We start from the raw sequence: 15,440 nt of genomic DNA on the forward strand, positions 1-15,440 counted from the left end.
AGATTCTGTTGTGAGGGTTGCTAAATCCAGGCTGTCGTGCAATGGCTCCCACTTCTTTATAGTGTACTGACTGACTTTTCAACCCCTAACCACAGGACAAACTTTTGGAATATGCGGCACCCATCTGAGCTTCTTAAAGTTAGTTCCAGTTTTCTCTTGTCCACGGTTTTTAACACTGTTCATACCATGGCTCATTATATTTTCTGCTTTCACTTATTTACTAAGGCTGTATTTCTGATTCAATAGATTCTCCTTGTTGAAAGTACAATTACAAAATATTTTACACTTGCCAACTGTTTAACCATATGAAAAAAAAAGGGTGTTTCTGTATGGCATTTGATTTTTTTTTTCCCAGTTTACAGCCATATGGTTTAGTGGAAGTTGTTTCTGCCCATGGCAGGGGGTGGAACAAGTTAATCTTTAAAGTCCCTTCCAACACAAGCCACTCAATATGATTCTATATGATATAATTCTACACGTTTTTCTTTTATAAAAACAATCAAAGCAATGACATTGCCAAACAGAGGGATACTTTCACACAGAAAACTGACTTTGTCCAATCTACCCTGCAACTCAGAGGACAGCTTCAAAGAAAGGATAAACCACTGAAACAACGCTTCTAACAGCAAGCACAAAGGTATATTAGGAAAACAGCTGAATGTTCAAGTGATTTAAGCATTGCATTTACCTTTGGAGTGGGACAGTTCTTGGACAAATGTCCTGGTCTGTGGCAGTTCCTACAAGTAACGTTTTTGTCCGCTCTGTAGTACCGCATGCTGCTGTGCCTCACGCCCGCATAGTTGGAGATCTGTGCCTGGTGAAACACAGAGAGAAATGCATTTACCACTTGAGATTCTGTGCTTAGGGAACTGGGAATTATAAAGGTCACTGCTGGCAGTGATCCAGCAGAAATCTAATGTTTCCCATGTACAATTTACACATCCAGATTTAGAATGGGTAATTCTGCTACAGAGAAACCTGCTTTGTCTGGAAGGAAAGTTCTCATTCGAACTTCTGCTTCGGGACATTCTTTTTTGCTATTTAAAACTGCACTTGTGAAGCTTTCCCTCAATTAGCCAAGATTTACTTACTGTGCTATGTCACAACAAGCTGGAATTTTCTCCAGAACACAAATAAAATTAACATCAATTGCAAATGCAAGTTACATATTCCCTTTCACTTATTAAGGCAAACTGCTTGGACAAAGTACAATGCTAGACAAGTCTGGATGAAATCTGCAATTTGCAATTGTAAAGAAAGACTTTAAAAGGAAAAAAAAGAAAAAGAGAAGCTGGAAACAACTCTCTCTCCCAGTGACCTCACACATACTTTCTGTATAGGCAGCCAGAATTGAAAATCCTAACTTCAACTGTCATTGCCTAGTAAACATCACAAGTTTAAAAAAAATACATGAAATTGTGGATGAGTGAACAGGAGAGGTATAAAAATACCATTTCTTCTCAGGGAAAGAATTTGTGAATGTCACTTGATTGTACCAGCTGTACTGGACACTGGCAGGAGAAAGGGAAGGAGCTGGAGAGAGCAGCTGAAGCTCACTCCTGCTGGATGCTGCAGCAGCTCGCCTGGGATCTCTGGGCCGCAGTGTCCCCACGCTGCCCCTGACGAGCCCACGCAGGCTCCACACTCTGCTGGCTCCCAGGGCTGCCTGGAAGGGGCCATGCTGCCCTCAAACAGCTCTGGGGCTCCAGAGACACCAGGAAGGAAGAGCTGATGTCACCCTGCAAGGTCTGTGGAAGCACTGCCACTCTTGGCACCCCTGTCCCTTCCTGCCTCTGCCAGCCCCAACTCAAGAACTCCTTCCCCCTGTGAGAGGACACTGCTAATTGCCCACAAAAACACCACAGAGGGGTTTTTCAATCCCATTTACTTAATTCTGCTTGTTAATAAGCAACAAAATAAAGAATTATAGGAAAATTTGGTTGTATTTACCTCTAAGTCTTTATGAGAGATCGACCAGTTCACATCAATTTCTCCTGAAAAACAAAATTAAAATTAATTATATTTATTTTATATAAATATTTTTCTATAATACAGTCAACATGATGATTACTGCAGTTATTGAACTTGCTAACAGGTTTTGATGCAGTAAAGCAGAGAAATTATTTCCGTCTTTGGTAAAGGAAAGCTGCTGACCCACTGGGCACCAAATTTGCCTCACCTGAGCATCAGCACAGGTGCAGCTACTGAGAGAAGTTTTTCTGACACCACCCTCTTGTCCTGACCCCTGGGGTTTAAATTCAGGTGGGGATTTAATTCTTCCAGAGGCATGGGCTCCCAAGATCCTGACTGCAGCCCTTGGAGCTGCCCCTGCCTGCATTCCTGGGGGTGCCCAGCTCCAGCCCCGAGGCTGCAAGTGTGGGAGCACACGGAACAAGAAGTTTCTGCAGAGCTCACACCTTTCCTCCGTGCCAATTCACCAGCCCTGCATCCTGACTGCTGCATGCCAGCATGCCTGAGCACAACCTCAGACACCCAGACTGTAAGCTGAGCAAATCTGTTTCCAAACAGCATTTGGTAACGTGCAATAAATCAGGAGGACACACTGAAGTATCGACTGTCACGCCATCACCTTCTCACATGCAGCCTTTGGGCTGGCAGGAGGGAAAAGAAACAAACCAGGAAGGAACTGGAAGGGCGGCAAGCTAAAGGAGCAGGGATGCAGGCAGAGCTGTCGAAATCCTGCATGTGCACACGGCTCTGCGCTCGGGCTGCACACACACACAGCTGGGCTCCCTCACCGCTGCCGGAGGATCCACCCCAGCACATGGCTCTGGGCTTCACAGCCAGCACTGCAACCTGTGTGCACAGTAATCCTGCACGTCTGCACACCTTTCAATGCAAACTGTCCCATCGTGATCCTGCATCTCAATCTGAGGCATCCGCGTTACTAACAAAAATCACAACATCATTACCATTTACAGACGGCAAAAATGTCTCCAGTTTTGATTGTACTATTCATTTCCATTAGAAGGTGGATGACTACAAACTAAAACTGTACCATCTATAATTTTATGTCTTCCCCTTCATCTACTGAAGAAGTCAGTAATTTTGGCTGAGGCGTGTGATGTAGTGTCGGGACACGAGGTGTGTCACTCAGGTGCTTTGGAGCACAGCCCCTGGTTACTGCTGCTCTTCATCCAGCAGTCAGGGCTCACAGCACATGCTCTCACCTCAGCAACGCCCTCAGGTATTTCTGTTCTCAACACTTGCTCATGCTGCCACCGAGACATTGACAGCGCACGAACTGGGCAGTTAATGACGTGCTGTGAATGAGGAGTGACCCTGAGTGGTGGCACACGCGGTGAGTGCCATGCCAGGAGCGCAGCAGCCCCGGCAGGGCCAGCCCAGTGCCGCTGCATCGCGGGTGGGACAGGGACACAGCCTGCCCCAGGCAGCAGCGAGCCTGGGCACACTCCTGGGAAAACCAAACCCTCTGAGGCTGAGCAGTAAAAGCAAAGAAACGCTGTCATATTTCAGTGCATTATTTATGGCTTAAATGCCTGTTAAGGAAATTAATTCATAAAGAAAAAGGTATTTGTAATTCAAAGCTCTGCCTTGGCAGTCAGCACTGCAAGTGCCGTGTTGCACAGAAATGCACATGCAGAATGGTCACAGATCAAAATTACCAGCGAATTAACTCCTGTTAATCACTAAGCATGTCCTTCCTGAGGGCAAACCAACCAAGTTTCTCTTCTTCACTGTCAAAATCCCCAGCTTCACGGGGGAAAACCATGATACAATGATTCAAATACTCCTAATACAAGAAGCTAAAACTGCTCCACTCAGAAAATAAATATAAGAGCTTTAATGCTGAATGAAATATTACAACCAAATCTCCCTTTACTAAATCTGTTTGGTGATATAAAAGTTAATTCTAATTCGCAATAGATTGCACAAGGCTTTGTTTTCACACACAGTAAGTTCTTCAGACTGAAACACCTAGGGAGAGTTTTGCTTCTGCAACCAAGTAGAAATCCTGCTGTAGAGACACATAGAAAAATCTGCAATATTTCTCGCTGACCACAGTGTTTTGTCTGGCTCTAGATCACAAAATAAATCACAAAAGTCTTCTCAAATTGACAGATCCTTCCCCTTCCTTCTGGTTTTGTTTGCTTATTAGGGTGAATTAATGTGTCCTGCAGGCAATCCCAGTGGTGGGTGGTTCCTGGCCACTCCTGCATTGTCCTGGCTGCTCCCTTGGCTCGCCCAGCAGCACCTCGGGGTGCTGGGGTCCCCTGATGCCACCTCTCTGCAGCCTGCAGGACTTGTCACCTCTTTTGTCACCCAGGTGGGAGCAGCCTCCCCGTGGCTTTGCCCGGGGCAGGCGGGCAGCTGGCACCCCAAATCCACCCAGAGTGGCTCAGGGACCACAGCTGGGTCTCCACCCCTCGGGCTGCCCCAGGATCATCTTCCCCACCCCGCGACCACAACCTGGGGCAGAGAGGGCGGCTCTGGGCAGGCACAGGGTTTGCTGGGAGCTCCATCCCTCGCCAAGCCTGGCACGACACCTGCACCTGGTGTCCTCCAAGGCCGCTGCCTGCGCCACGTCACAGCACTTCATGGTCTTTTCAAGGTGGGCATGCACACAGAAAGTGGATTTCTGCCTCAAGGAAGGGCTCTGATTGCTTTGTTTCTGCATTTGCTTTAGTTTTATTTATATTCTTCAGAATACAGGAGTTCAAAGTCTTATTCAGACAATCTCTGTCAGGATCTTCCCCTTTTTCTGAGGAGAAGTTGCACATATGAAATTTACTTAAAGCTTTCTGTGAGTTAAATAAAACAAGAACATCTTTGATATATTTGTGCTTTTAATCTTCCTTATTTTCATTTGTTAAATGCTATCTCCTTTATAAAATTATATTAATTTCTACCCTAGGTTTAATATTAAGATGAATTCCTGTATTATGATTATATATATTTCTATTCTAAAAAATTACAGCAGACTTTCCTGTATTAACTTCTTGTATTTATACTTTGAGAAAATGGTGTTGTCAAACTGCAGATCAGGGAGGACGAGGATGTAAAATACACACCATTTATATGAAAATGGAAGCCCTGCACAAGGTTCTCCCTTTATCAAGTACCACATTTTGGCTGTCCTCTGCCCCTGCACAATGGGATGAATGGCGAGCAACAGCTTTGCTTTTATTTAAAGAAAAATTTTGAAAGATCATTGAGATTCACATGTATCCTTCCACCAGCATGAAAATGTAAATTTCTGAGCAGCGCTCGGGGTGAAGCCAGATTTAGGACCACTGTTCAATGAGCATTCAAACCTCCCCTCTTTCATCCCAGACAGGGAGAGGAGGGGAGGAGGGAGAAGGAGGACCAGCAGTCAAAACCTGAAATTGCCCGGGGGAACAATCTGCTTCCGTGGAACAAAACCCTGACTCAGAAGAAACAATGAAGGGTTCACAAAATTTCCTTATCTGCCGTGCTGCTCCAGCAGGGACCCAGCAGCTGATGGGGCTGCCCCGGCCAGGCGGGGCAGGCGCTGCTGGGCATGGCTGTGACCCCCCAAAATCACCCTCCTGTTCCACTCAGCGGGGCTGGGACAAAACCCGGCCTCACACAAGCTCTGCCTGCCCTGCGAGGGCTTGTGTCATCACCCTCCTCAGCAACAGAGGACCTGCAGAGCTGGACATCCCACTCTGAAAATAAAGCAACCCTTTTCACAAAAGAAGGAGGCAAGTGGTCATGGCCCCCCTTCCTGCTAATTGGAAAATGCACGACGAGATGTATTTTATTTATTTTATGTTATGATCAGCCCTGTAACACGGGACACTTCAAGCTGTGGCACAATGATACATGGGCCTGAAGGGCAAATACATTTCAAAGCTGGGCTTTAAAAATTGGATTTTGACTGCTAATTAATGTAGCATATTACAGAATAGAGAACTCTAATTATATTCCACTGTAAGATCTCCATGGCAAGGACTGTTTCAGAATATCTCTGAACAATATTTACCCTACCAGGACACCGCTTGTGCTGCTAGTGGAAGAGCATTTTAAAATTATGAGCCTTAAAACCCCTAAAAATCACTGGATCTGTAAGAATTTCCCAATGTGACATATTACATACATCTGAAAATTCCTGATTATGTGTGACCCAAGATGATTCTTGGGGTAATGGAGCTTGCTATAATGAGCTTCACATTTTCTGTGCCCAAGCAGCCCTGCTCCCCAAAGGCACGGGAAGGACAGGGTGCCAGGGCACAGCCAGGCACTGTCCTGGAACAGACCCGAGGGGGGCTCGCCAGCCCGGGTCCTGTAAGGCACAGGAATGTGGCAGTGTGTGGGCACGGCACTCGGCACACCTGCACCTGGGCACAGGTGCTCCAGGAGCAGATAAACATGTCTGTGTGTCTGTCTGTGCGTGTGTGCAGGGCACTGTCTGTGTGTCTGTGCGTCTGCAGGGTGCTCTGTGTGTGTGTGTGTGTGCAGGGGGCTGTCCGTGTGTCTGTGTGTGTCTGTGTGTCTGCAGCGCGCTGTCCGTGTGTCTGGCCATGTCCGTGTGTCTGTCTCTGTCTGTGTGCGCACGCAGGGCGCTGTCCGTGTGTCTGGCCATGTCCGTGTGTCTCACAGGTGTGCAGCCCGCCCCCGTGCCCAGCTCCCTGCACACCTGCCCCAGGGGCAGGAGGCTGTTCCTGCTCATGCTGGCCGTGGCTCCCAGGGCAGCAGCTCCAGGTCTGTCCCCGCAGGGACCCCTCCTCAGGGGTGGCCAGGGGCTGCAGCCCCCCCTGCACACCCCAGCTGCTCACACAGCCCCGTGGAGGGGAGCAGCACCAACCCTGGTGCGCTTTTCTCAGACATTTCTCGGGATTTCTCAACTTTTCCTTGGTAACAAAGAGACGGTTTACCTAAAAACAAAACACCTGCTGCTCAATGGAATACCTGTCAATATCTCTTTAAGACAGCATTCAAAGAGATCCATATCTCCCTCAGGGAAATCAGTCGATGGAATTGTTGACAGAAGTTCAATTTGAGACATTTTCTCCTGGCAAAAAGAGGCTCTCTCGCCTCTCCCCTTCATACCTAAAGTCATGTATGTGCCAGTAATGTGCAGATGTTTTGGCAGTAGGGAAATCCCTGCAATGCTTTATTTTTAGCAACCTCTATCTGCCATTTTTGAAAAGCATCACAAAATCCAACTAACAATACTGGACCCATTTTGAAATTAATTAAAATGTAAGCAGTTGACTGAAGCAAAGGCAGAGTTGGCCAAAAGCAAACCAGAATTCAAACAGGAAAAGAGACTCACACACTTCTGAGCAGCCCTGCAAAAGTGGGAAACCCCCCCTATGAGCTGTAAAAGTTACTTTAGACAAACTTGAGCAGCCCATGGGGGAAGAGTTAACCATCCCTGCCAGAGAGGAAAGGCCTGGCAGCTGGGCAGGGCTGGAGCTGCATCCCCCAGCAGCGTGTCTGCTGAGCTGGGGGAATGGAGTGGCTGACATGGACACCGCCGAGCACAGCACACATGGGGTCAGAGCACTGAGCAGGCAGGGATGGTGCTCAAGCACACTGTAATAACTGCAGAAATCGCTGCAGTGCTGGTGCATCCTGCCTCTGTAATGGAGTCAGGTCCTGACACCATATTTTATCCCTGTTCCCCATTTCTGTGCCAAACAGCCTCTCCACTGACCCTCCTACGCCCCCTCCACACGTGTGCCCTTCTGGGTCTCCCTCAGATCCATTTATTCAGCAGCTCTGTGTGGGTAAAGGCCCCATGAACCAAGTGGGAATAAAAATGTGCAGCCAACAAAGCAAAAGACAAGATTCTGTAAATCATATTTTGGTGGAATATTTGTACCACCAAACTGCTGAAATGCAGGGACACATGCTAAACATGAACACGTAGGGTGCCCTTTCCATTATGTAAGTGTGCATAATTTCCTGTCTGTTTTCTGTCTGTGCTGTAACACTGCTTCCTTCAGCACTGGCCACTGCTGGCCATGTTAATTCACAAAACTCAGCGGCTCATGATTTTCAAAGCTTAGCGCAACATTTGCAGAACAAAGTAGGTTTTTCTCTCTTTTTGGTGGGTACAAGTATGGGGACCACAGGAACAGTTAAATTCATGGCATGGTTGGTCTACCACACAGTCGGGGGAATTCTTTAAATAGAGCCTGTCACTCTCTTTGCCCATCAATGGGATTTCCTTCTCAAACTGCTGATTCGTTCAGGTACACAACAGAGGAAATTTCAGTTAACCTTTGTTTCACCCCGGGGAAAAATCTGTCTGAAAAGTATAAAGTGAATAGATTAAAAAAAAAAAAAAAAAAGAAAAGAAAAGCTGCAGGGTTATTCTTCCTAGTGTTCACAGCAGTCAAAGTTAAACAGAGAAAAGGAGGCAAACATGAACATTTTATTCCCACCAGAGAATAAGGTATAATATATGATTTAGAAATCCCATTGTCTATACTGTGATTTCTAATTTAGAGAAGGAAAGGCTGAATACAAATCTATTGTTCTCATCGGGTGCATCAAGATTTCACTTTTGGACTATTTTCTATATGACTGAAAAGTGAATAATACTTTACTTTGAAGAGAAAACCTTTTTAGCTATTTGATTGAGTTGTCTGAAATACCTTTTAGATTCCTCCAATCCTTGGTGAAGAGAAAAATAATAAATACTAACTCAGAATTACCTGTGAGAAAATGAACACAGGGATAAACCCAAAAGTACAGTAATAAAAAAAGGGAAATTTCAGAGTATGTTAGTGCCCAAAAAGGTCTTAGACTGGTCTAAGTTATCGCAGTCCCGTACGAGTAGAATAATGAATACCATATGCTCACATATATATTGCCTAAACTATCCTAAATTCCCTATGAACCCTTAAACCATTTGTTTCACCATTTGGAGATGCAATTATAATTTCAAAACAGGAGTAATGATTTCTGTTTTCTAGTGTCGTTCATCTGACAAGGTGTCTGCAGGATTTGCTGTGGTCACAGCCTGAGTTACAGCAGACCTGTACCCAGCGAGCCCCTGTGGGACGGACAGACGGACGGACAGGGAGCTCAGGGGTACGGCAGGGCTGTGGGGCTGCGAGGGCTGGGCTGCAGTGTCACAGATGCTCTGAGGAGCCCTGTGGCAGCAGCAGCAGCACAGGGCTCCTCAGAGCATCCTATCCTCCTCAGGCTGTCACCGCGCTGCTCCTGTGTTGGGTACCTGTTACTGATTCCCGACTCCTGGGGCTCTGCTGGGCCCTCCCTGGGGCTCCCCTGTCCAGGGAGACCCTCCTGGAGTGGTTCTGTGCTGGGCAAGAGAGACACACTGGGTGTTTTTGGTCTTTCGGTTCTTGTTTATCATTCTCTTATCTGCACACTGGAAAAGCGCTACAAAATGGCCAACAATGTCTTGTTCCAAGGTCCTTTAAAGCTAAACTATCCAATTAAGAGCTGACACCTGGATTATTTCCCTTTTTAACCCAATAACTGATCCCAAAGAGCTGCAATGGGGACTTTTCTGCCCAATTACAGAACGCCCCCAAACCCATGGAGAAGGAGGAAGAAGAAACATGAAGAAGAAACCCAGGATGACACCCTGTGCCCTCCATCTTGCTGCCATCCACAACATACTAAAAACCCCAAACTCTCAATTTCTCACCAAGTGACACACCTGCACTGCTCTCTATAATCTATTCCACACTTCTGTGGGTTCCAGTCTGTCTTGAAGTCCAGGAAACTTCCTCCATGGATGAGGGTCACAGTCAGTGCTGCCCTGGGGGCACCTCAGAGCAGATACAGAAATATTCCCTGTGTGCCCTGGGTTTGCACACTGCTCTGCTCAGCGGTGGCTCTGTCAGGGTGCACGGCCTCCTCGAGGCCAGGCTGGGGCCAGGGGAGCCCCCAGCCCCAAATCAGCCCCTGGGCAGGGCTGTGTGTGCCGTGCCTGCTGCTGCAGCCCCCAGCCCAGTGGGGCACAGCACTGCTGCACCTCATGCAGTCTGCAGCGCATGCAGGGGTGCCTGCTGAGCCTGGGCAGCACCCTGACATGGAGAACAACACCCTGTGCCTGAGTGACACCCTCAGCCTGAAGGAACACCCTGGGGAACACCCTGAGCATGGGGAGCACCCTCGCTGCGGTCCTGCCCTGTAGAGAGGATCCACAGTCGTGGCTGCTTGGCCAGCATATTGCACCTTTTATCACAAATACAAAATGTATGAAATATAAATGTAAATAAAAAAGAGACAACAAAGTCCCCAGAACCTTGCTCTTGTGGGTGTGTGATGTGCCAAAGGCCCTGTGGCTAAAAGAAGCCGTGTAAGGTATGTGCCAACAATGTGACACGTCTCCCTGCAATGAAATCCAGATTTAAAGCTTCTTGGAAATTAATTGCTTCTTGGAAATTCAATGCTTCAGTTGAATCACAAACCTAAAACCATTCACCAGTAGCTGCATCCTGGAGAAACAGCACGGCTCTCCTGATGCTGCCATAAACAATAAAATAGGGAAATAATCCCTGAGTTGGAATAGTATTGATGTAGATGAATATCTCAAATTTGTCAAGCTTAATTGGGGATCTTAACTTTTTCTCTGAAATTCCCAAAATCTTTAACCCAGGAAGAAATAAATCACATTTCAATGCAGGCTGAGTGCCAGTCTTTGGGAATGGGCCAGAATTTTGGTTCAACTTTCTTTTGTGCTGATAAATGGCCCACTGGGCAAAGGCAAGCTAAATCATCCCAGCTCTGGTGATTCCTTCCCATGCTCAGGCTCAGACCAGGCTCCCACAAGCAGCTCTTGGAACATGAGGAGGACCCCCACAGCATGCCTGGGAGGAGAATGACCCAAACAGACCTGAAGGTGGAAGGTCTCAGCACTTCCATCTTTTCCGCGGGTTCTGGAATGAGCTCCAGACAAAAGGACTCCCAAAGAGCCTGGTCAGAGTCAGGATGTGGGAAATTGCATTACTCTGAGAGCAGAAATGCAGTTTGGAGACACAGAGCGGGTGAAATTCCTGGTTTTCCATTTTTGATCCTCCTGATGATGATAGCAATGGGAATCATAAGCAGGAGGTTCCTCAAAAGTATTCCTACTGAACAGAATACTTCAATTCGGGTAACAGAAATTAACACCACCTCACAGGTTTGTAGTCACTCTGTTTGAGGAAATCTCTCCATCTGCAGGCACCTGGGTGCCCCCACACGTTAGGGCTTCTTCAAGCTTGATCTTGGCAAGGAAAGAGAGGAGCAATGCAGTGACACAGGTCTCCTGGCAGGGATTGGAAACAAGGCACTGATGCACCTGAGGATGTGCAGCAGCACAGCTGCTCTGGGAGGAGAAAGCTCCAGGGTAAGCACTCTGCTCTGCTCTGCTCTTCCTGGGCCCTCATGGCCTCACCACCACAGGCACATCCTTCAGGCCATCCCTGAGCACTTCTACAGCAGGAAGAGCTTGAAGGATCCTCCCAGCACCTTGGCCATGGCTGGTACAGCATGTACAAGGTGCTGCAGCTGCTGTTCCCAGAGTAACTGATGCGTCCCAGCACAGACGGCGCTCTGCTCTCAAACTGCCACGAAGGACTGCAGAGATTTGGAACAAAAACGCACCAAACAGCACCAGCATCTGCTGCTGAAGGTCACATGTCTTGAGACTGGTCTTACTCTGGGCTCTGTGGGGTTGGGAAGGGTGAAAGTTTGACAAGATAGTCTCACAGATCTGTGTGCCTAGCAGAAAGATTTTTAAATGTAGAGTCTGATGAAGGAATAGAGATGGAAGCAAGTTTTGATATAGAAGAAAAGAATTGCTGAGCCAGTCTCACTGGATAACCAAGGAGGCAAAGGGTGTGTTAGTTAGAAGGGGTTTTTATGGCTCAGAGCAAAGGATAAACCCACCCCAAACAAGAAGATGTTTGTACCAAGCAGAAAGAGAGCACAGGCAAACAAGGCAGCAAATGTGGCAAGCAGAAAAAAGGTCTCAGAATTTCCCACTGCAAGAAAACTGAAAAACAACTTCCAGCTTGAACTGTAATGTACTGACTGTTAGTGATTGGAGAGCAGTAACATGAATATGGTAATTACAGTAGTTATGATAAGCTGTAGATAAAAGTTAAGGTACAGATTGTTTCTGCTGTATTGAGATGCTCAGCAAAGAAAAGTCTATAATGCAATGTAACCAAAAGAAAAGTCTATAATGCATTGTAACCAAACCCAAAGGGTCTCCAGGGCTGCCTGCAGCTGGAGCTGACAGCTGTGGGCACAGCGCTGTCACCCACAGCCCTGGGCTGCTGTAACTCTTGGATACAATAAACTGCATTTGGGAGAGCCCCTGGAGTCCCACATCCCTCATTCAGGCTCTTACGCTCTGGGGTGGAGACTGTAACACTGCAAAGATAGAGGAAGAACGCAACCTCCTCTTCCACGGCAGTGATGATTTTTTGGCGTTACCTTGTTTCACATGTAAAAGACATCCTTTTCTTGGGAACAGAAAAGAAAATTCTGCTCACAACAGAAAACAGTTTTGTAGAAACATGTCATTCTGTGCTTAAGAGGCACAATTTTGGGGTGATGAGAAATGAAGGGGCCTTGCCAAGAACTGCTAAATCTCACTGGCTACAACAGTTCTGTCCTTGCAACAAGGACCACAGCAGAAGAGATGTCACCCTGTTTCCTTCCTTCTCTTTCCAAAGAAAAATGGGGAAAAGGAAATGTTCTCTGTACAATCAGCAACTAACAATTCTCAGAGAGAGAATTCATGTTTTGCTTGTTTAAGAATTTCTCAGTGCTGCAAGGAGATGAAATGAATCTGAGACCCTGATTTAATCTCTGTGTCCCATGTACACTGGCACAGCCATCTCAACAGGGGGTGCAGACACCCCAGGAGCAGGGACAGCATTCCCCTGCAGCATGGGAAGAAAATGCTCTTTCTACCATTAATAAATAAAACAGAACAGTTTTTGCAAATAGTGTGTCCTTGATTTTTCTCTCATTATTTTCTACTTTCTATTTTGTGCGTGCCGTATAACCGCAATTGACACTTCAATGGTGGGGTCAAAAGCACCTCCTACAATGCTAAAGACATAGTTATTTATACTTTGATAATTTGTCTCTGTGGTTTTGGTTTCTTTTCTGTTTGCTTGTTAGGCATTTTTTCTTTTTTTCCCCCCTTTTTTTTTCCTTGCACAGATATCACAGCAATAGGAAAATCCTTCTCACTGCTACCGAAAACCATCTCATATTTTAGGTACGCTGTTGTAATGAACAAAACTTTCTCCCTTATCTACTAAAATTAGGTTCTCTACGCATATGAGCTGTCCATACACCTGAGGAGCTGGGTGTCTGCACCTGTTGCCCAGGTGCTGCCAGGAGGAGGGACCAGCACCACATCAGTCCCGGTGGGGGCTGCCCAAGTTTCCATTTTTCCAAGTTTTCCATTTTTTCACAGCCCAAGACACAGAACAGAACACAGGGACTAGGAGAGCTCACACGTCTATACTTGATTTTAAGCATTTGAATTCTGAGAATTTAACAAGCCTTTACTGAAAATGAATCAGACAACAGCAGTACTGAATGGGTAACCTGAATCTAATTAGTTTTAAAACAGGACTTACGACATTTAATATCACTTCCTCCTGACATCAGTATAAATGGAAGGCTTATTATATGCTAGCTCTTCCTACCTAAATTCAAATACTGCAAGCCTCAAATTTTTGCTGTTCTAATAGGAAAATGTTATGCACTTCATATTTATATTTTTTTCATTTACTTTACAATATATTGCTTGATTAAAGTTTCTTCTTTTTTGTTTCAATGCTGATTTTTAAACAGCAGTATTCTTTAAAATATGCAGTTATCTAATTCAGGTCAATTACTTCATGTGACTGAGCTGAAGAGAATGGGAAATGTTTGTATTAGTCCAAGAGAGCTGCTGCACATCAGAAGTTGTGATTTAAGTCACTCCTTTCTGACAAAGACTCGATCATCTGAAGAGTTTTGCCCGTGTACCTCAGGTGAAAGTCCCCTGTGCTGCAGCAGAATCATGGTTCTACTGTGCAACTGACTAAATATAGCTTCTATGTCACAGACCTGGGCAATAACTCCTGAGATCTTTGATTCAGGAGTTATTTTCCCCTTTTTCTGGCCAAGAGGAAGGGATGTCTGAACCCATGACTGAGGGCTGGTTGCAACGCAGATCCTGCTTCTACCTAGCAGCACTGGGAAAAAACCAACCAGTCCTAACACTGAAAAAAATCACCAAGGCGTCGTTTAAAATGTGCAATCAACCAAATTTCCTGAGCAGGGTGGTAGCTTGTCAGGGCTCCAAGCAAACACTGCAGACACTCTCTGCAGCTTGCACCATCTTTGGCTGGGCTGTGGCAGGGAGAGGGAGACAAGAGGAGCCCTGGAGCACAGGATCCACGCTCCATTCTGCAGCCAGGGCACAGGAGCCACCAGGGCTCACATCTGTCCTGTTCCCTGCTGAGCTGGGAAGGGAACACACGGCCCACGTGAGGAGAGAGCCCTGGAGAGCTGGCACCATCTCACACCAGAACAGACTCACAGCAGAACACGCACCACAACAGACTGGCCAAGAGGAGCAGGGGGCTGGGAACACCCCATGGCCCACCCTCCTGCAGACAGCCCCTGGGCAAGAGGAGCCAGGCATGCCACTGTGGTGGCCATGCTGGTGGTCCCAAGGCTGTCCAAAGACCAGTCCTGAGCTGCTTGGCAAGTCTCTATTGAAACAGGATGACCCCTGTGGCAGGGAGAAATGATGGGGAGGACTCCATCTTATCAGAAGGCTAATTACTTTATTATTCTGTATTATTCTACATTATATTACACTATGTTACACTACATCAAAACTGAATCTGCCAAGCACTCAACCCTGCTCACACTGCACAGAGTCTCGTGACTGTCAGTGACAGTCCCCACACACACACACACATCTGGCCCTGACAGGCCAAGGAAAAAAAACACCATCACTGTGGGTAAACAATCTCCTTATTGCATTCTACTGCGGCACAACACAGGCACAGCAAATGGGATAATAATAAACACAATAATAATATTATAATAAATAAATGAAATTATTATTTTCTCTGAGGTTCAGAGAATGTGAAACCCAGAAGTATTCTTGGGAAGGATTGTGCCTTGCTTTTCTCTGTGAGGAGAGATGTGGCCACAAGTGTCCCCAGTGAGTGACCCCAAACGGGGACGATGGCAGAGCTGTGGGCTCACCCCACACTGCTACCAGAGGCTGCACCAGTGCCACATCCAGCCCTGGATCACTGCACCTGAGCCTGCAGGAAGCCACAAATGTGTTGAACTCAGTGCATCCCTCTGGGTGTCCAGAGTTGCCTGGGACCCCGCCAGGGGGCTCAGAGACCCTGGCACACAGCCCAGAACACCTGGGGATTTGATTTTGACCCCTGGAGCAGGTTACCAGCTTTGTATGGGGACCTGAAAGT

General features: G+C 46.7%; 1 protein-coding gene across 2 annotated transcripts in view; it reads right to left on the reverse strand.

Annotated features, from left to right (window-relative positions):
• ZCCHC7 (zinc finger CCHC-type containing 7) overlaps positions 1-15,440 on the reverse strand; it is a 93,742-nt gene that overhangs the window by 30,062 nt on the left and 48,240 nt on the right. For both annotated transcript variants that reach the window (XM_030969018.1, XM_030969017.1), the window contains exons 5-6: positions 1,951-1,994; positions 689-814 (exon numbers count right to left, since the gene is read on the reverse strand). In XM_030969018.1, coding sequence (XP_030824878.1) covers positions 689-814; positions 1,951-1,994 — 170 coding nt within the window. The remainder of the gene's footprint in view (positions 1-688; positions 815-1,950; positions 1,995-15,440) is intronic.

Source organism: Camarhynchus parvulus, chromosome Z (assembly GCF_901933205.1).
Source record: "Camarhynchus parvulus chromosome Z, STF_HiC, whole genome shotgun sequence".
NCBI classification, from domain to species: Eukaryota; Metazoa; Chordata; class Aves; order Passeriformes; family Thraupidae; genus Camarhynchus; species Camarhynchus parvulus.